This window comes from Copadichromis virginalis, linkage group LG18 (genome assembly GCF_057382275.1).
Source record: "Copadichromis virginalis isolate Kocher_CV1m ecotype Utaka linkage group LG18, C_Virginalis_male_GT1.1, whole genome shotgun sequence".
NCBI classification, from domain to species: Eukaryota; Metazoa; Chordata; class Actinopteri; order Cichliformes; family Cichlidae; genus Copadichromis; species Copadichromis virginalis.
In genome coordinates, this window is record NC_140635.1 from 32,970,563 (window position 1) to 32,990,141 (window position 19,579).

At 40.4% G+C, this 19,579-nt stretch overlaps 1 protein-coding gene across 1 annotated transcript in view; it reads right to left on the reverse strand.

The window, feature by feature from the left end:
* The window catches only part of rab2a (RAB2A, member RAS oncogene family), a 30,775-nt gene extending 17,587 nt beyond the window's left edge, over nucleotides 1–13,188 (reverse strand). The window contains exons 1-3 of the mRNA XM_085440374.1: nucleotides 12,979–13,188; nucleotides 2,995–3,066; nucleotides 1,306–1,373 (exon numbers count right to left, since the gene is read on the reverse strand). Coding sequence (XP_085296500.1) covers nucleotides 1,306–1,373; nucleotides 2,995–3,066; nucleotides 12,979–13,024 — 186 coding nt within the window. The 5' untranslated portion in view covers nucleotides 13,025–13,188. The remainder of the gene's footprint in view (nucleotides 1–1,305; nucleotides 1,374–2,994; nucleotides 3,067–12,978) is intronic.
* Between the last annotated feature and the right edge of the window lie 6,391 nt (nucleotides 13,189–19,579).

Genomic DNA, 19,579 nt, shown 5'->3' on the forward strand with positions numbered 1-19,579 from the left:
AGAAGGACTAGCTCTGCTAGTCAAGCTGGCTCTCTGGGTCACCTTGTTCAGTGAACCCCACTACATTATTATCATCCCCTCGTTATCTCACTTTTTCGATGTCTTTCTTCGATCACTCATCTTTTAAGTGATCGAAGAAAGACATCTTTCCTTCATTATTTTCATCATCCGGTATTCTTACAACCCCCCCCCAGTGCAATATCTATTCATGTTCTCTTGCTATTCAATGTACAGTAACAATGTCGCCTGTGTTCGTCCAAGCCCGAGCAGAAAACAAAACGACACTCTATCCTAGCAGCTGCAAGTCCCATGCTGCTCTGACCTCATCTGAACACCAGACAGTCAGAAAGACAGGGAGGTGAATCATTCAGCCAGTCAGGGGACCAGGCTGTCAACGTCTCACCCAGCGAAGCAGTTGGTTTGTGAGTCAGAAAACTAGTGAGGACAGCCAACAAGCTGGGTAAGTTAGCCAGATAGAAAGCCATTCAGAAGTTTGGTCAGCCAGTGCAGCAAACACCAAGTTAGCTGGTCACTAGAGCAGTCTGCGAGATGTTCAAGGAGCAGTCAACCAGCCAGTAATGCTATTAGTGAATAAATGATAAATAAGGGTGAAAGAGAGGGAACGCTGTGCCTGTCTGCCATCTGGCACACAGGCGTGCATAAAGAAACACACAAGCATACATGTGGCAAGTGCAGCCTGCACAATAACCCAAGTGGCTTCTCTAACTATTCGGAGATTATGTACTATACAAATCCAAATTTGTTGCTGAGATTTTCACTTTGGCCAAACCCAGAAAACCAGGTAAAGACAATAATCTCACTGGTGGGCCCCCCAAAATGCACTATCCTGGGACCAGAGAACCAGGACTGAAATGCTGGTCCCTTTTCTCACACTGCTTCCTTAAGATCAGAGAACAGGTATTCAAAGAGCTCTAACGCCATCTGTTGGTTAAAGCTGTAAGTGCAAGCTGTGAAAAATCACAGTCCACCAATCCAAAAGTCACAATGTTACATCATTTTCTGGGACTGTCCCATAATGCAGGCATGCATTTTAGATAAACAAACGAAAAGGGTCCTTGCTCTGCAGTGCTGCACATAAGTTAAATAATAATAAAAGAATAATAATGTTGCAGTTTTTGGAAAAAATAAAAGCCAAACAAAATTCAATACATTCCTGCCACATTATACTAACAAGCTTGAAACCTTCATTTATAAGACTTAAATACACTTACAGTTGAGGAAACAAATTCAAGTTATATTTTCTGTTTGAAAAAGAAAAAGGTAGAAAAACAGTATATGTATTACCGTATCCCAGATTTGCAATTTGATCTGTTTGCCATCTATAGTGATCATCCTCGCGCCGAATTCCACACCTGCATAGACACAATCACAGAAGATGGGTGAATAACCCTTTCTAAATAAAAGCTACACAGATCTTACACAGAAGACTTTTTTCTTAACTGTTAATTATCTGTTGATGGATTCTGATAGCAATCAAATGCTTTTAAAAAGACATGCGTCTGTATTCAAGCTAGAGGTCGATTCTATATAATATCCATTATCATCTGCCTGCAGGCAATGTGCAGGATATGGATAATGTCCTTAACATAATCGCAGTTTGACAAGTAAGCACTTGAAACACCTCAAAAGCTTTGCAGATCGGCCATTTGTTGATTTTAACCGAGATGATGAAAATCCATTTATAATTTCTGTTGGAGAAGTCAAACCCAGCTATGCTTTTCTTTCTGCACAAGCGTATAGATCCCTCAGCCTAGTTCACAGGAAGAGAGATTTGTGGAGCGGTCTGATGCCAGACATTTTATTTTAAATATGAGCAAAGCTGAGGAGATGGACCCACTTGGACTTATCTCATACTCTCCAGATCCACCTTTATACAGACCATGAAGAGTACCACAATGTAAACACAACCTTAATCAATCTTATCTACAATCTTAAATAATGCTGATGGAGGCTGTGGGGCTTGTGTGATGGCTTCATGCTGTTCTTGTCACACAACCAGTGATCGCAAGTGGTATGCATAATGTGTGTAATCTGAGGTTTGAATTTCTACATGACATAACACTTGATAAGGATTATAGCTGCTATAATTACTGGGTCATCTGTGTTTTGAGCCCAACATAAATTGCCCCACAGACACAAAAAAGTATACATTGCATTGTGCTTAAGATCAAATTTGAAGTTGAAATCACATATCTGCTCTTAGGCCAAAGGCTAAAATTGGATGTAAATATTGGCTTTATATTTTATTTATTTATTTATCAGTGGCTCCTCCCCTGTAGCAGGGGTGGTGTTGCGGCTGAAGCTGCTTTACAAAGCATGTGATTTCCAACTCATTCTTTCATTGTACATAGATCACACGAGCTGGCAAGAGATCCAGTATATGGCTTAGGCCGCTGACCCACTCGGATTTAAACAGCACTATGGAACTCAGCACTGCTGAGAATCCATACAGGGCAGGGGTGGGTTTTTATTTTGATGGGCACACCGTGCAGCCAATCACATGCAAAGAAGGGCTGTGTGAAAGAAGGAAGGGGGCAGACGTTTTGTGGTGGTACAGACCAGGTACACAAGTGTGTCGAGGAAAAATGAAGAAGCGAGCGAAAACGTAAAATGAGCAGCATCTGCATTTCAATAATACTGGAGGCTGCAAAGCTGAGAGCTGGCTTTATGGCCATTCATACTGCACAAAGTAATTAAGCAATTTTCTGTAACGGATGCAATTGTAAGAGGTTACTCCTCTCTGTCAAATCTACTGGAGTTGTACACAGTAAAATCTGAATTATCTGAATATCAGAAGGGTTTTGGTTAACTCAGCATCTAATTACTTTTTACTTAGTTTTTTATGTTGTTAACATAGCATCAGCTATATTGCTTTTACTTTACTTTAGTCTGACCTAGTCTATCAAGTTTAATTAGTAAAAGTCATCTAATTATGCTTTATGTTTTTATTATAAATGATGCAGGTGGTCTTACCGATGGTGAGGTCGTGAACTGGCTGAAACCTCTTGTCTGTGAACTGTAGTAATAGACATGACTTTCCCACACCTGAAAAGAAAAAGTACACAAACAGAATTAAAGGGGATTCATTCATATGCTGACAATAAAATACTATAAGTCAGAGCCACTGCTGTTTGTAGGTTGGCAAAACACCAAGTTACAACTCTTATATTTTTAATATAAGACAACTGGAGTCAACATCATGTTCAAATGACCCAGCAGGGAGCACACCATTTCATCAGCTTTGCTCCAGTTAACTAACTATTAGCAAGCTAACTGAGCTATAAAAGGTGGCTAATTTTTATGTAGCCAAAAGGGCACTAATGAGCGTGCCTATTTTCAATGGCAATCCACACATACCTTCAGCTCTGAATGTGGCAAACTCCCACAGATACACAAACACTTACAAAAGCAACACTTTCATTGTTCATAATTCTGTTTTAGGTAATTTATTCTCAACTGGAAAAAAAACCCCAAAGCGAAACAGCGAGTTAGGAAGTCAGATGACAGGTGTTTGCAAAAGCAATCATTAAATCAAAGACACATTGACTTAACTGCATTACAAACTACAGATGGAAATGGTGAGCAGATTCTCAGAGAGAGTGCGAGCTGTTATTTCCTCAACACAAATATCTAGAAGCATGACAAACACACTCAACAGGTTTGGTGCCACAGTACTTCTACAACATTTAAAAAAAGTTAGTCACTTGTCACTGAGATGTGTGTGTGTAAGTGTGTAGTAAAAAGAAAATTTCCTTTAGTGAAGAGCAGTTACGAAAGCAAGGAAACAAAAGAAAAAAATAAATAAATACAGCCGTAATTCCTGCCACCTTGAACCCATTGCCACCTCCAAGGCTAATATGCTACGGTGAGGAATCCCTTAAGAATATCGATGCCTATTGGTGAAGAGATGCATTTGAAAGCAAAGAAACTTTAACTCAACCTGATACCATTTTAACCCTTTTATAAAAAGACCAAGAGTGTCAGGAACATTCAAGAAAATGGAGAATGCTGGTATAGAATGATTTACTCAGCAAATATGGTAAGTAAGGCTTTGGAGTCAAAGGGTTTGGGAGTGTGTGAACATATGTGTGTGTAAGAAGAAAAACAGGATGAGGAAGTGGGGGAGGGATGACCACAGGAGAATAAAAGAGAACGTTAAGGAGACAGTAGCTGGCAGAAACTCAAGGAGGTGCGACATGGTCTTCCTCTTCCATGGTTTCCACGGGTCACAAGTTGCTAAGCAGGGCCTGTGCGATGACGCTGTTGCTAGTAAGGGATGGAGGGATCTCGAGAAAGTTAAATAAAGGTGTAACAGTGAAGTCATTGTTACCTCCGTCAGTCAACAGACACCTGCTCATAGCCACTCTTGCACTACTAAAGCAACAAAACAGTAATAGCAATCTTTCTAATTAGCCACAATGCAATTAACATACATTTTAACATAGCAGAACCTTTCATTTCTGACAAGAGGTAACAGCTTGATGGCTGTGACACAGAGCAAAAGCAACCTGTCTACAGGGGCCTAGAATCAAAGCATGCTGTGTCTTTAAATGCAGAGCATGGCTACAATTGGAGTCATAATTAGTGACTGTAATAGGTTTCTGTGAATGTGCTTTCAAACAGTCTAGCTCTCACCAGATCTCGTCACACAGAGGAAAATTTGGACATACATGCTGGGTTGTCAGACAACAAAAGGAACATGTTGACTGGATTACTGACAGGTGGAATAATTAAATTGCGCTTTTTGAGCAAACACCAGTATGACTCAACAAATGTGATCCACTAACAAGTAAAAATATCCACCTCCCATAGTTGTGGCAAATAACAAAATCTTTAATGATGGTAAATGGTAAATGGCCTGTATTTGTATAGCGCTTTTCTAGTCCCTAAGGACCCCAAAGCGCTTTACACAACCTGTCATCCACCCATCCACCCATTCACACACTGATGGGAAATCTCTCACAAAAGCCTGAACAGTGGAGCTTTGACCTTTAGCAACATTAAAAAATAAAAAAAAAATAGGATGCATTCGACAAAATGATTCATAAACCACGGCCCTGTTCTTTAGACAAGGATACCTTGTAAAAAAGTATCCTTTTCCAGCTCACTTCAACAGTTGTCATAGTAACAGGTCCATCATGGCCGAGCACCTCACAAGTTGTCTCATACCATGGGGCAATTTCCCAGACTGAACTAGTTCTTACCTTTATTTGATACCTATTTCAAATTGTTTTTAATTACAATAAATCACAGCTAACACACTTCAACCAAAATCGATTGAAAACCAGACAGTACAAAAGACTGACATCGCTTTAGGGTTTGAAAAGTGAGGATAATGCAACATACTTTTTTTTAATGGCCATCAGGGGTGACAACTGCAAAAGGACTTTTGGTTCCTACAGATGTTTGTGTGAAAACTGCCTTTGAACTCCATCTCTGTAAATACTTTCCTAATGGGATTATGGGTTTATGGGCTCAGTCATTCATTTTGGGTATGAATAGCACATTTGTAAATTCTGTTCATTTTAACTGTAAAAAGAGGGAAAAAACAGTGCTGGCTAAAAAGATGGTCACTGACTAACAACTTGTGACTGACAAGTCTGCTAGTATGAACCACGCTGTGGTGTGGTTTCAGCCAGTCACGCACCACTCAATTTTTGTAAACCCAGCCAGTTGGTGAGGCCAGGTTGAAAACAAGAGTGTACGATTGTGTCCATTTTTACCACCAGTTAAAGTGCAGAGATCTTGGACTGTACAGAAGGAGATATTGGACGGCTTGAAGAGTAAGACGTTCTGGAGAAAACGTTGAAAAAGACAAAAACAAAAATACTGCAATCACTGTGCTTCCTCTTTCAACTTCTAGTCCTATATCAGTATTGATGTTGAAGTTGACGTTTTGCTTCAGTGGTGACACCTATTGTCCACGGGAGGACTGCATGGCCTCAGTGCCAGTATAAACGGTGAGGAGGCATTGATGACGTCAGGTCTTCTGACACAACCAACACAAAACCATAACAGACATTAACAGGGCACAAATCAGCGAGTGACGTCATGATGTCTGTGTTCATGTTTTATACTGAGGATGCAGAAAGTGAGCTGATTTGTGAGCACCACAAACAATATTATAGTGAGAGCAGAGAAATGTCAAATGTAATGACTTTTCCCTTTTATTTTGCTCACAGCTTATCAATAATCACAACTGAAGTTTTCTGTGTGACTGTTCATGTAAAAACATTGGATGCTGTTGTGCTGCTGTACATGTAGTATGACTGCAGTCTTTGCTTACCCATTCCAGACAAAAACCGTTGAAACTGTTAATCCGGCAGGACAAATTGAGCATTACATCCCTTTCCAGGCCTCATCTGCTGAAAAATAAGTCGAGGCTCTAACACATGAAAATGTGTAAATATGCTCACTTATAGAGCAGGGCGATATGACCAAAACTATTTATCACGATATACATTTGAAAATTTGCAATAACGATATAACTGACGATATAATTGACACTAGACAAAATGCTTTACAACTCCACAACTTTATTAGTGAAAAAAACCCATCAATGTATTTTCACTTAAACAAGCAGCTGTTTTTTTATGTGCATTAAAGTTATATAAAAATTTAACAGTGCAAATTCCTCGCTGACAGTTTAACCAAAAGGCATTTCCAGTGGAAATTGGCCGACATGTCCTCAGCATAACCATGTATAATACCCACAAAACTTAAAAAGAGCTTATACACACACAATATGGTAATATTATGCTGAAGCACAGTACGTATCACTCCGCGAGGCTCCTGCCTACGATAGCCGTAATGCTCCGACAATCCATCAAGCGGTGCGGCTTCGTAGCTTAGCAAAGACGTCTGACAGATTTTCGAGCGCTGTGTACCACATAAAATCGTTTCGAGGTCAGTAAACACAACCAGAGTTCATACATAAGGCACACGGGATTATAAGGGGCGCTGTTGATTTTCAGAAAAATCAAAGGATTGATTTTAAGCGCGCCGTATTTTCCAAAAAACACAGTAATAACGACGGCCCGCTAGCATGCGCTACCAAGAATAGTGCTTTGTTGTGTATCTGATGGACAAAAGCTAAACCAGTTCCACACCACTGAAGTTGCAGTTCTGGTTCATCCGTTTCATTCTTTCGCCCTTCTCATTCTCTGTCGCCGGCACGCTTTTTCCTCCATGTGCATATGAAAACAAAGGCACTGCGCATGCGCGTTTTACCCATATTCTATTGCAATATTTCATTTTCTTATCATTGCCCAACATTATACCGGTATTACCGTGAACGGTATGATATGGCCCAGCCCTACTCACTTATTCCTGATACTGTTATTCTGGTCACTAAAAACGTCAAATGTTGATACCATTTCATCTCTAGCACTCAGAAATGTAGCAATTACGTTTTATGAAGAGATGATGTGGGCTGAGAATTAAAGTATAACACAAGCGAAAAAATTACTATTTCGTCTGAAATGAGACAAGAAAACGCTGACATTAAGCAGGCACAATACACAACCTTGTTGCACATGGTTGGTGCCGATGTGTTAGGAGTGTCCAGCAAGCCAGTGAGATGTTGCTCTGCTCATTTACAGCAGTAACTTGAAGCTTGGCTAGGTCAGCAGACTGCACCACAATCCCTGCTGAGGAATTTGACAGGAACTGTCCACGGGAACAATTTTTTGCACATTAAGTATTACTCAAGTGCATTCAAGTGTGATCTGAAGCTGTCATCCCCATAGGCTGTCGGCAGGGGATTTCAGAAGTTGAGAACAATATAAAATAGCTGAAGTTATAGTTTTAGAGATCCTTAAAACTTAAACTCAATCAGCATTCTATTCTGAATGAAGGACCCTATATACAACAATAATTATTAGATCCCAAGTTGTGGGACTATTTGTTAATCAAACCTGGTCAAATTGCAGTCCCACAATCCTGACAAGGCAGATTTCACACAGTTAATATTTACTGTTATAGGTCCCCCATTAACCCAGTTTAATCACACATGAACGCAATGTTATCCCTCAAACACTACTGTCATCAGAAAACCACCTCAACTATGAATAACACACTTTTTAGCTCAGTTCACACTCCAGTCTGGTCATTACTGCGAAGAGGTCTTTTAAATTAGGGCTTATGGGACACCGTACTCTGTATACCGCAAAAAGATTAATGATAAAACAAGTCAAGGACAGGTAGTTTCTGTTTAAGTTATGTTTCTGCCTGGTTACAGTTTTAGGTGGTTGTATGACCTAACATAGATGTTACTAATGTTTGCTTGAGCAATTTTCTTTGGTATCAAAGGTTTCATAGACCAAATATTTGAAGCAAAACACTCAGGTGATTAATAACTAATGAAAATGTGTTAGTCGCAGCCTTTCTCATGAACACATCTAAAGAGTTTTAAAAAATGACGTCATTTGTTGGGGGGGGTGAATTGTGGAAAGCTAATAATCATAATTATTAGACAGGAAAACTACACACAAACATTTACCACAACTCCACTGTAAGTTCCCAAGGATACCTGTAAAAAAAAACTTTAGTCAAAGCAGATACACACGCAGGACTTAACAAAAGGTCCATGAATGAAGGATTTGTTCATTTTAGCCAAAGACCGGATATTATTGCATAAAAAATCCCAACGAACTATAGCTGTGCATATTGAAATCTGTCTGTGCTTTTCATAATGAAAACTGCTGTGAAACAATGAACCTCAAATTCTCTGAATGGGGTCAAACTCTAAAATTTGAAAAGCTGGAGATCTACAGGCTGTGTTCAGTAGGACAGAGCCTATTTTTGGACATTCAATCTGTACTGAAGCTATAATTTCTGTTCAGATGCAGTTTGTCTTCTGCAAGCTATATCTGAGGACAGCCTGGCAATGGGTCAGAGAGACAGTCAACACTGAATTAACCTTTTCCTATGTCTCAGAATAGTCAATCCAATTTATCATTATTCGCCTGTGCAAGTCCCTGCTACTCCTTTAAGTCATAAAGCAAAGCATCTCCTCTCAAACACTCCACGAAGGGTTGAGAGAAAATAAGAGGAGAGAGAGGTGATGACACCTGGAATGATATCAGAATCAGAATCAGAATACTTTATTCATCCCGAGGGAAATTAGGGGTTACAGCAGGCAGCACGCTAATGGCGCATGCGCACTCACAAAGGAACCTTCTGACCAACTTTACACAAACATCACATTGGGCAGACATGTCAGAAGGTAGGCTGATAGGAAAAAAACAACGAAAATACACTACATGAGGTAAGAGGAGGAGAAAAAAAACTCCACTCAGACTGAGCTCCTAGTGGGAGAACAGTTTGATAAAAGAAAAAACACCTCGGTAAGTTTTGACAAATGTCACATTTCAGAAAGCATCAGCAACACAGCAAGGATGCAGGCATTAGAGCAACAATGGGTAGACGCCAAATTAAAATGACACATGGACAAGTTAGATAAAGGTCAAGAAAATTAATAGCAGGCCATGAATCTACACCTAAGGTGAACAACTACCAAAACACATACTACATGCCAAAAAAGGTAGGATGCCACTGGACAAAGTGACTTGTCTCTGTGTGTTTTTCCCCCTAGAAAGTCATACACTGCAGCTGTATTTCTGTATTAATTATAGTTAATATTTTAAAGAAAAATCTCTGTGAGAAACTAGTTGAACTATTGAGTTCAACCAAAGGAAAAAAGTGTCAACTCAGAATACATGTCTGGCAGGTGGGGTTAAGAGCACCAGCTGCATGAGTGTATTAGCTGGGAATCAAAGGAGCTTGCAAAGAAAAGCATCTGGACTTCTTTAAGTTGCTTGAAGACGTTTCACCTCTCATCCGAGAAGCTTCTTCAGTTCTAAGCTCCTTTGACTACGATGACCTGGATGACTGAGAACCTTCACAGACATTAGCTGGGAATGTTTCCTCAGACTAAAATGATGTCTACGCATCACACCTTAAAACCCAACTAAAACTCACTGACTGGAAATACATCTTCCTCAGTCTTCATGTGTAGATGAATGATTACAGCACTAAAAGACTGCCAATCTTACTGGTACTGACCATCATACTAGGCACATGGGGAAGATGGAAGCCTTAATGATTACTTTTCACAATAAAAGCCTCACTGAACATTGATTAACCTGGAGATCGGAGGTTTTTCTGGTGTTTAAACTTGTGGATTTGCTTTGACTCAGCAAAGCAGTTACAAGGTAACAAGATGACACACCCAAGTTAAACTTGTCCAACTACTAGTCTATGACTGGTTTTAGATTTTAATAACCATCATATCTCCTTTAGGGTGAAGATAAGACCAAGATAAGATGTGTTATATTCTATAAAATTAAACATAGAAGAAACAAATAATTCCAAAATAAAATTATTAAATACAGTCATACAAAAGTGTAAAAACTGACCGCCTAATGAAAATACAAAAACCGATCACAGTCAAAAAGAGTTCTTCCAGAAAACAGAAGAGTTCTTCCAGAAGATGTCCCTTTCTCTTTCGGACACACTTTTCACATTCAAAGGCAGGCAAATCGCCCCACACTTTGTCCACAAAGTTGCCACAAGCCAAGCTGATGTTGTCTAACTAGTTAGTTAAGTAGTTAGGTGGTGGCAAAAATTAGCAAGTTCTACTCATACCAGTGATTCACCCACTGAATTACATGCCTTGCACTGGGCTTTTTGTTGTTTTTTGCCTAAGCTATAGCCTGGTGTTAACATTGTTTACAGATAAAATATAGCTCTAGAAATTTTCAATTTTAGCAAGGGAATAAAGAACCAGACAAATATTTCATACTGTTATACCTGTTCAGCTAACATCTATTGACTTATGTTCACTAATAAAGGTAGGCTAAATCATTTATTTCTGTATTGAATAAATATGATTGGGTGCCATCCTGCTGGTATGCTGGTAAGCAAGAGATAAACTCCCCACTGTCTCCTTCCCCTCTCTCCCTGCATCTACATGCAGCAACTCGTAAGCAGCTTCGCTGTTCCCAGTCACTGCTACATAATTAGCAATAAGCATTGTAGCTTATGAACAGTGCTACATACATTGTTTGCAAGATTAAATCCCTTCTCCCCAACCCACCTTAGTTTAAGATGATCTGATCAGTCTGACTTGCATCATAGTATGATAACAACATTGCAGGCTAGTTTCTTACTTAAAATGACCTGTCTCCTATACATAAGTGTAACTGCTGACCTTTCTGTTGACAGAAATCACATGACCTAGTATAAGTAAACATCATGACTCCTGCACCTTTGAGTCTCATCATTGACAATGCTGGAAAATATTTTTTACTCAAGCAATCGCTGGATAGGTTTTTACTTCTGAAAATCACTCTTGATGTATCTCTCAGCCCCAGATGAATTGAGCCAGACAGAACAGTCAGATATATTGGGATTATGTAACGTTGTATTAAAATGACATATTACATGCAGAAAATGATGTTTTTACAATTATTTACTGTTGTATACAGTTACTACTACTCTGCCCCTAAACCTATTTAGAAGCCTTTCTACTGATCACAACAACAACAAATCAGTGAGCCAATTAGATTTTCACCTGGCAGACTAATGTTAGGTTTCTTTCCAGGGATTCCTGAAAGTGATCCCAAACACCCCACGCTAAATTTGTAATGTCATATGATGAGAAGATGATAGCTATGGAACATTTGGCCCAGCAGCTTTTTTGACACTAATATTAATTACATGTTATGTCCTGGACACCAGATATTTTAGTTAAAAAATAAATACTATTTCCCCCTGGAAATATGCTTGAAAAACAAAACGAGGCTAGCACTGCAATGCCCGCGTGTGTGCTTAAAAAAGCCTCTTGAGGCAAAAGTAAGTGGCGCACAGATGGAGTATTTCTGGTGTAGACATCTGTGTAATCAAGCTGGGACCTTTTCAACATTCACTACTGAAGATAAACAACATACTTGTACGAAATCATAACAGCAGCAGGCAGAACGTGACCCTGCTTGGCAATAACAGTGTAGTAAACATGAAACCCACCACAGTGTACATCATCTAAGACAAAACTACATATCCGCACAATGGGAGTCTTTCCCCAATATCTATTTACTCTGAAAATTTTCTAGCTGCCTCTTACTATCGCTGGCAGTTTATCTTACTAAAGCTCTCGTTGTACCTCACAGTAAGACCTGCCGCCTTTTCTAAAACTGGTGCTGTAACAGTATAATATAGAAATGTACCTGCAACTACACAGCGGTACCCCTCATCAGTACAGCCTGCTAAAAGTAAACAGATGACAACACCGCCGGCTAATTGAGCGGTTTCCAGCACAAGATATACAAACCTATATTTTGGTAAATGAAGCGCAAAACATGGAACCATGCAACGACTCCAAATCGCATGGATATATGTAGCCAGAAATTAGATCTGCTCTACGCCATTTCAGGGAATATTAGAGGTGCAGCTTGGCGTCTTGGCCTTCTCTGACAAGAAGCTAAGCTAATGTTTAGTAATTATAAGACATGAACAACAACAGAAATTGGTAGTGTGGTTGTCTGTCGTATGTAGCTGCAGTGAGTGAAGCATTATTTGGATGTCGTGACAGTCGGTTGCTAAATATTTGGTGGAAAAGCTACTTAGCTGGGCTGGCAAGCTGTGGCTAACACCCCCACCCTCGACGCAAAGGGACAAAAGGCCCAAACATTTATCAGCCGCTATCAACCTTGACACAAGCTACTCCAAGGCAGCTTGTGTAAAGATTCCTCTGTAGATTTTTAACACTGCCAGGGGTCGCTTATTGTTATCTAAATATGTTAATAGAGAAGGATTGGAGCTGTCATCCCACCCCTTCTGTCTCTGCTTTTACCACGTCATTGAACTATCCAACACTGCGGAAATACGCCGCTAGCTAGCGGCTAAGAGCTAGGTAAATGCTAACTGGCAGTCTAACTGGCACTTGTTGTAACTTACCCGTGTCTCCGATGATGATGTATTTGAAGAGGTACGCATACGCCATGACCCCTGGTTTGTGCAGTTAGCTGTCTAGCCCGTTACACCTTCGTAAAATCGAACGTTACCGTGTGAAGAAAGTGGCTGACAGACTGTTAGCCCGTTTCTCTCTGTCCGTGCTGAGGAAGGAACAATAAACAGCCAGAGCCTCGGCTCGACGTCACACGGTCCGCCCTCGCCACGCTACACAATGAGGTCTTCAGGGTCTGCTCGGAAATTTACGATGCATTTCACTAATTCCACTCTTAGTGGAAATGATGGGGGGAAAAAATCACCTTTTTTAAAAAAAAAAAAGTCAAACAAATTTTTCAGGAGGTATTAGAATCACTTCACTTTGTTATTAAATGAATAAAAAATGAAATAAAAAGGGAGCAGAGATCACTGCTGCCACCTTCACAACATATAAAACAAATTCAAGGATAAACAATGTAAATGACACAACACCGTGAAGCGGTATGCATAATACCATAAACAGTACCACATAGCAATGGCGATTCTAGGCTCAAACCTTTAGGGGGACTCAGCTCCCAATCATGTCATGCATGCAGTGTAATTAGTATTAATGGAATATGGTGTTTGCAACAAATATAATAATCCCCTTTTACAGTTGCAAACCTCTATTCGACTGGATAAACATTACAATTTTACCTTCAAAAGCAGCCTAATAATTGGATGATCAATTGTAGTGTCAAAGAATAATTCAGAGTAGTGATGGGATTTCCGGCTCTTTTTAGAGAACCGGCTCTTTCGGCTCGGCTCATTAAAAAGAGCCGGTTCTTTTGGCTCCGAACCGGCTCTTCAGGTTGCTTTGTTGCTTTAATTAATTTAATTTAATTAACATCCATCCATCCATCCATCCATCCATCCATCTTCATCCGCTTTGTCCAGGGCCGGGTCGCGGGGGCAGCAGCCTAAGCAAAGAGGCCCAGACCTCCCTCTCCCCAGCCACCTCCTCCAGCTTATCCGGGGGAATACCAAGGCGTTCCCAGGCCAGCCGAGAGATATAATCTCTCCAGCGTGTCCTGGGTCTGCCCCGGGACCTCCTCCCGGTGGGACATGCCTGGAACACCTCACCCAGGAGGCGCCCAGGGGGCATCCTTGTCAGATGCCCGAACCACCTCAGCTGGCTCCTTTCGATGTGGAGCAGCAGCTGCTCTACTCTGAGCCCCTCCCGGATGGCCGAACTTCTCACCCTATCTCTAAGGGAGAGGCCAGCCACCCTTCGGAGGAAGCTCATTTCTGCCGCTTGTATCCGCGATCTCGTTCTTTCGGTCACTACCCACAGCTCGTGGCCATAGGTGAGGGTAGGGACGTAGATCGACCGGTAAATTGAGAGCTTCGCTTTTACACTCAGCTCCCTCTTCACCACGACGGACCGGTGCAGCGTCCGCATTACTGCAGCTGCAGCCCCAATCCGTCTGTCGATCTCCGGCTCCCTTCTCCCATCACTCGCGAACAAGACCCCGAGATACTTGAACTCCTCCACTTGGGGCAGGAACTCATCCCCGACCCGGAGTGGGCACTCCACCCTTTTCCGGCTGAGAACCATGGCCTCAGATTTGGAGGTGCTGATCCTCATTCCCGCTGCTAATTTAATTAACAATAATATAAAATTATGCACAAAAGGAATGTAAAAAATGTAAAAAAAAAAGTGTTTTATTTATATATGTTTATATATAAATATTTACGGTGGCCCCTAGAGGCAAAGCACGTACAAACTCCAAAACACAGCTACCTAGATCACTTAAATTACACAATTGAAAGCATACTTGTATGGTTTGTGTATTTATACACAAGCACTCATATATATACAAATAATTTAAAAAGTTCATTTACCTGTTACTACACCAAATCCAGTCGTTGGTACTTGCTGGCTTGTGTAGCCACTAGGTAACAAAAGCTCAACACTGTGCCTAGAATTCTGGAGCACTTCTTGTTGTCTTTTGTAGGTGTTTTGGAGTTTTTACGTGCTTCTGAGTTTTTACGTGTTTTGCAGTTTTTACGTATTTTGGAGTTTGTACGTGCTTCAGGGTAGTTAGCAATGCTACACACCTGTTACTCTAGTCTGTATTATGTAATGATTCAGCACTCCTTAGGTTTTGTTATACATTTTTAGACAGCGATAAGATCAGCTACACACTCCACAGAGGCCCAGAGTTACTGTTAATATAAAAAAATGTAATGCTGTCCTTTGAGATTTTAGCATTTAAGACTATGAGTGTAATGGATCTAAAACTGTTTAAATCTTCAGAACCGTCTACAGTCAGGTGACATTGAAACTAAAAACAGCAGCAGAAGGTTTCAGTAATTTCAGTAACTAATTTGTTCTTTTCATTTAATAATAGAGTCTATATTATATCAACAGCTACATTCACCCTGGAGAGAAACTAGTGAGGCAGACCATGAGGACTAAGCTGGGTTTCTGGGACCAGAGGTTTGGAGAAAGGTCTTTCCTTTCTTTCATCATCACAGCTGTCCTGTGCCAGATATTCTGTTGACCAACTGAGAGTCTTCATTTAAGAAACACCAGGAAGACCGAAGCTCATGGCATTTATCAAGCGGGACTCATCATCTTCACCAGCAGCTCCCTCACAGGGAAATCGTCAGCACTCCTCTGTAGGCCCGCCCCAGGAGATGGATAAACCCAGCATTTCATGAACACTGTGATGGAGACCTTTGGTTTGTGTAACGTTATAAATACTCGGATACTCTCCAGAGTCTCCGGACTTTTACATAAAGATATTATATTCAGTCCTGTAGAAAGTTATATATTTAAAAATATATTATCCTCTCTGATTACTCTGGTATGAATAACTCTGAATCACTTTATGGTAAATAACACATTATCTGCAAAAAACTGAAAGAATTCCAGATGACAAGTTTATAGTTAAACATACAAGTGACGACCTTTGACCTTCATCAGGTTTTATTTAATCGTGTCAGAGAAACTCAAACGTGCTCTTCATGCAGCTGAGTACATAAAGTGTTTAAAATGGAAGCTGTGCAGGTCTGAGATCAGCAGCTCTCTGAAACACCAAACAGGTCCTGTTAATGCTGATATACAGTGACACAGCTACATGGGTGATTAATCCTGTTGACTTTTTGTCTTTAAATGTATCAATAAAACAGCTGCAGCTTTCACTACAGCACATGTGGTACTTTAACCTTTGCACTGTTTTCATCAGTTAATTTTGCAGTTAACATGTGAACATGTTGGATGATCTGTCTGCTGTCATTGGGTGGTGCTGAGGTCTGAATCTGAGGGCAGCTCCTGTAATCACAAATAGAACAGAATCATCACAAACTGAATTATAAAATTTATCTCTTAAATCTGAAATAAAGCTGATCCTTCTGTCCTCACACACTCAGGATCTTTAGCTCTTCTCTTACATTTTTTTTCAGTTCTACAGTTTAATCCACAGTTACAGATTAATGAGTTACTGAGGTACAATCTTAAAAATTTTTTAAAAAATGGTGTTACTGTCTTTACACATGTGGAGACTGAAAACATGCTGTTGTTTGCACATATTTAATAATCAGCTCTGCACAGGAGCTGAAGCAGAGTGCAGCCTGTTGCTTTTACAGTATAACACTTGTAATGAAAGTACAGGAGCTGAAGCAGAGTGCAGCCTGTTGCTTTTACAGTATAACACTTGTAATGAAAGTACAGTAACGATAATTAGTTACTGACGTTTCTCTTGATTTCTTTAGTCAGGGTAAATTCATTCACCTGCACGGGTTAGCTAAACGAACTTTACAAAACAAGTTTCCCCGACAGCCGAGTGCTCATCTTAGCTAGCGAGGTCCTGAGACCTAGCTAAGGACGGTAGTTACGGATTAGCTTACAAACACGTTTAACTTACCGAAAAAGTGCAGCGGGGCCTCGGGTCCTTATGTCGGTCGGGTAGTCCAGTTTACTGAAAAACGCCTCAGGCTGTCAGGTTAAAACAATCAGGCGTGTTTTCGTAACGTAAACGCTGGCAGTCCTCTCAGAGCCTAAGCTCTATCTGCTATTCCCGAACAGAGATACGCAAGTTTCTCCGTAACTGCAGCTGTCAGTCAAAGCTGTTATGATGACGTTACACCCCAATCTTTGGAAAAAGTTTATTTTAGGAGAATTAATTTATTTTAGTCTGACCCTAGTCCCATCCGCTAACATAGAGGAGGCGGGGTTTATGACATATACTGCAGTCAGACACCAGGGGGCGATAGAGACGTTTTGGCTTCATTTTTGGGGTGCTGTCGCATCGACCATCTTTTATACAGTCATTGGTTTATACGTGCTTCAGAGTTCGTACCTGTTTTGAAGTTTGTATGTGCTTTGTCTCTAGGGACCACCGTAAATATACTTTTATTTATTCACTCCACATAAAATGTAATAAATAACTCATATAATACAAAAACAAACTATTCACGTTCCACTTTTAACTATTTCAATTTTCAGCTTCTTCTTTTAAATAAATTTAAAGTGAAACAACACAAAACACTGCAAACCACAACACAATTAAATATAAATTAAAATATGAAAACAAAAAGAAATGGTAAATGGCCTGTATTTATATAGTGCTTTACTAGTCCCCAAGGACCCCAAAGCGCTTTACATATCCAGTCATCCACCCATTCACAGACACATTCACACACTGGTGATGGCAAGCTACATTGTAGCCACAGCTGCCCTGGGGCGCACTGACAGAGGCGAGGCTGCCGGACACTGGCGCCACCGGGCCCTCTGACCACCACCAGTAGGCAACGGGTGAAGTGTCTTGCCCAAGGACACAACGACCGAGACTGTCCAAGCCTTGTAACCTTCCGATTACAAGGCGAACTCCCAACTCTTGAGCCACGATCGTCCCCAAGAAGATGCACCTTCTCTGTCACATGCATGAATAAACTTTCTGAGTCCTTTATCATCCACAACTGAAAATAGTTGTGGATGATTACTATACCTTTCTAATGTGACATTGTTGTCCCTGGCTCTCTTTCTCTGTCTCTCCCTCCCACTCTGTTTCTGTGCAACTACCGCCCCTCCCCCCTCTTCCCAGCGCAAAGCACAAGGCTGGCATGCGGAGTGAAGCGAAAAAAAAGTGCGAGAGAGAGAGAGGGTGAGAGAAAGAAAAAAAACCCCCACAGCTCGCGATAAGGAGCCGGCTGGCGTCGGCTCTAAAGAGCCATTTCGTTCCCAACCGACACATCACTAATTCAGAGTAAGTAATCAGAGGTTTCAATCTAATACACCATTTTAGTGTGAAGCCTTTAGTTATTAAACTCAAGCCAAAGGCTCAGTCATTAAAGACGTTTCTGAATTATTTGTGGCAAAGCAGAGAAGACGAGAAACATGCACAACATTATTCCAGTCTCTCAATCACAGGCAGTCCATCAAATCATCAAGCACTTATAGTAGCATTAATCAGTACAGAAAACCAACCTGCCACTATAGAGTGGCAGGATGGGTTTCTGTACACAAAGCAAACTGTAATAGAGCTGTTTTATATTAAAGCTTTTGAATCCTGTAAAATGCTACCATATCAATATGCCCTGTTTAGAATTTCCATTGGCATTTTTAAGTATGCTACTGCAAGCATGCAAAGCATCTACGAATTACATGAAAAACTACTTTATGAAAAATAACTTTTATTTTTCCAGCTAACTTCACTATGTGCTCCCTGACCTTCCTGTTCTTCTACAACCCCTCTGTCCTCTCTCTCTCTCCATCCTCTTCACTCAGCTAGAAGCTAGAAAATGACAACAAATATAATCTCATAATAGTTATTATAGAACAGTAATAAGTATAAGAGGGGTATCCACAACTGACAACAGGACAGCAGACTGCTTACATGCGCAAACTCATCGTCAATTATTATTAACCTTTATTTAACCAGGAAGATCCCATTGAGATTAAAAACCTCTTTTTCAAGGGAGACCTGGCCAAGATAGGCAGCAGCAGATGTCTCACAGTTACAGAAATTACTCAAACACAGGCAGCAACAACACACATGCAACAATAAGAATAAGAAAGAATACAAATAAAATAAAATAAAATTCAATAAAATTCAAATAAAAATAAAAAAGTCAGTTAAAATGACAATCAATCTAATTGAAACAGTTGCATGTTATGGACTTGGCCTCAAGGATTCGTAGTTTAGATTTAAAAACACTTAATGAAATGAATTCAGTCATTTTCCATTCCTTCTGCGGTTTGTTCCAAGCCAAGGGTGCTAAATGGACAAAAGCTCTTTTACCAAGTTCAGTTCGGGCAAATGGAACAGAAAGCAACAAGTAACCATGCGGACGAAGAGAATACCGACCAGCATGTTTCATTACAAGCAGGGAACATAGATAAGAAGGCAGCAACCCAAGTATCACCTTATATATAAAACTGTATAAATGAGAGTTCCTCCGACTTACCAAAGCAGGCCATCCTACCTGAGAGTATAACTCACAGTGGTGAGCCTGAAATTTACGGTTAGTGATGAACCTCAGAGAAGCACGACACACAGAATCAACCATTCGAAGACATTGAGCAGAAGCATTCATATATAGAATATCACCATAATCCAGCACA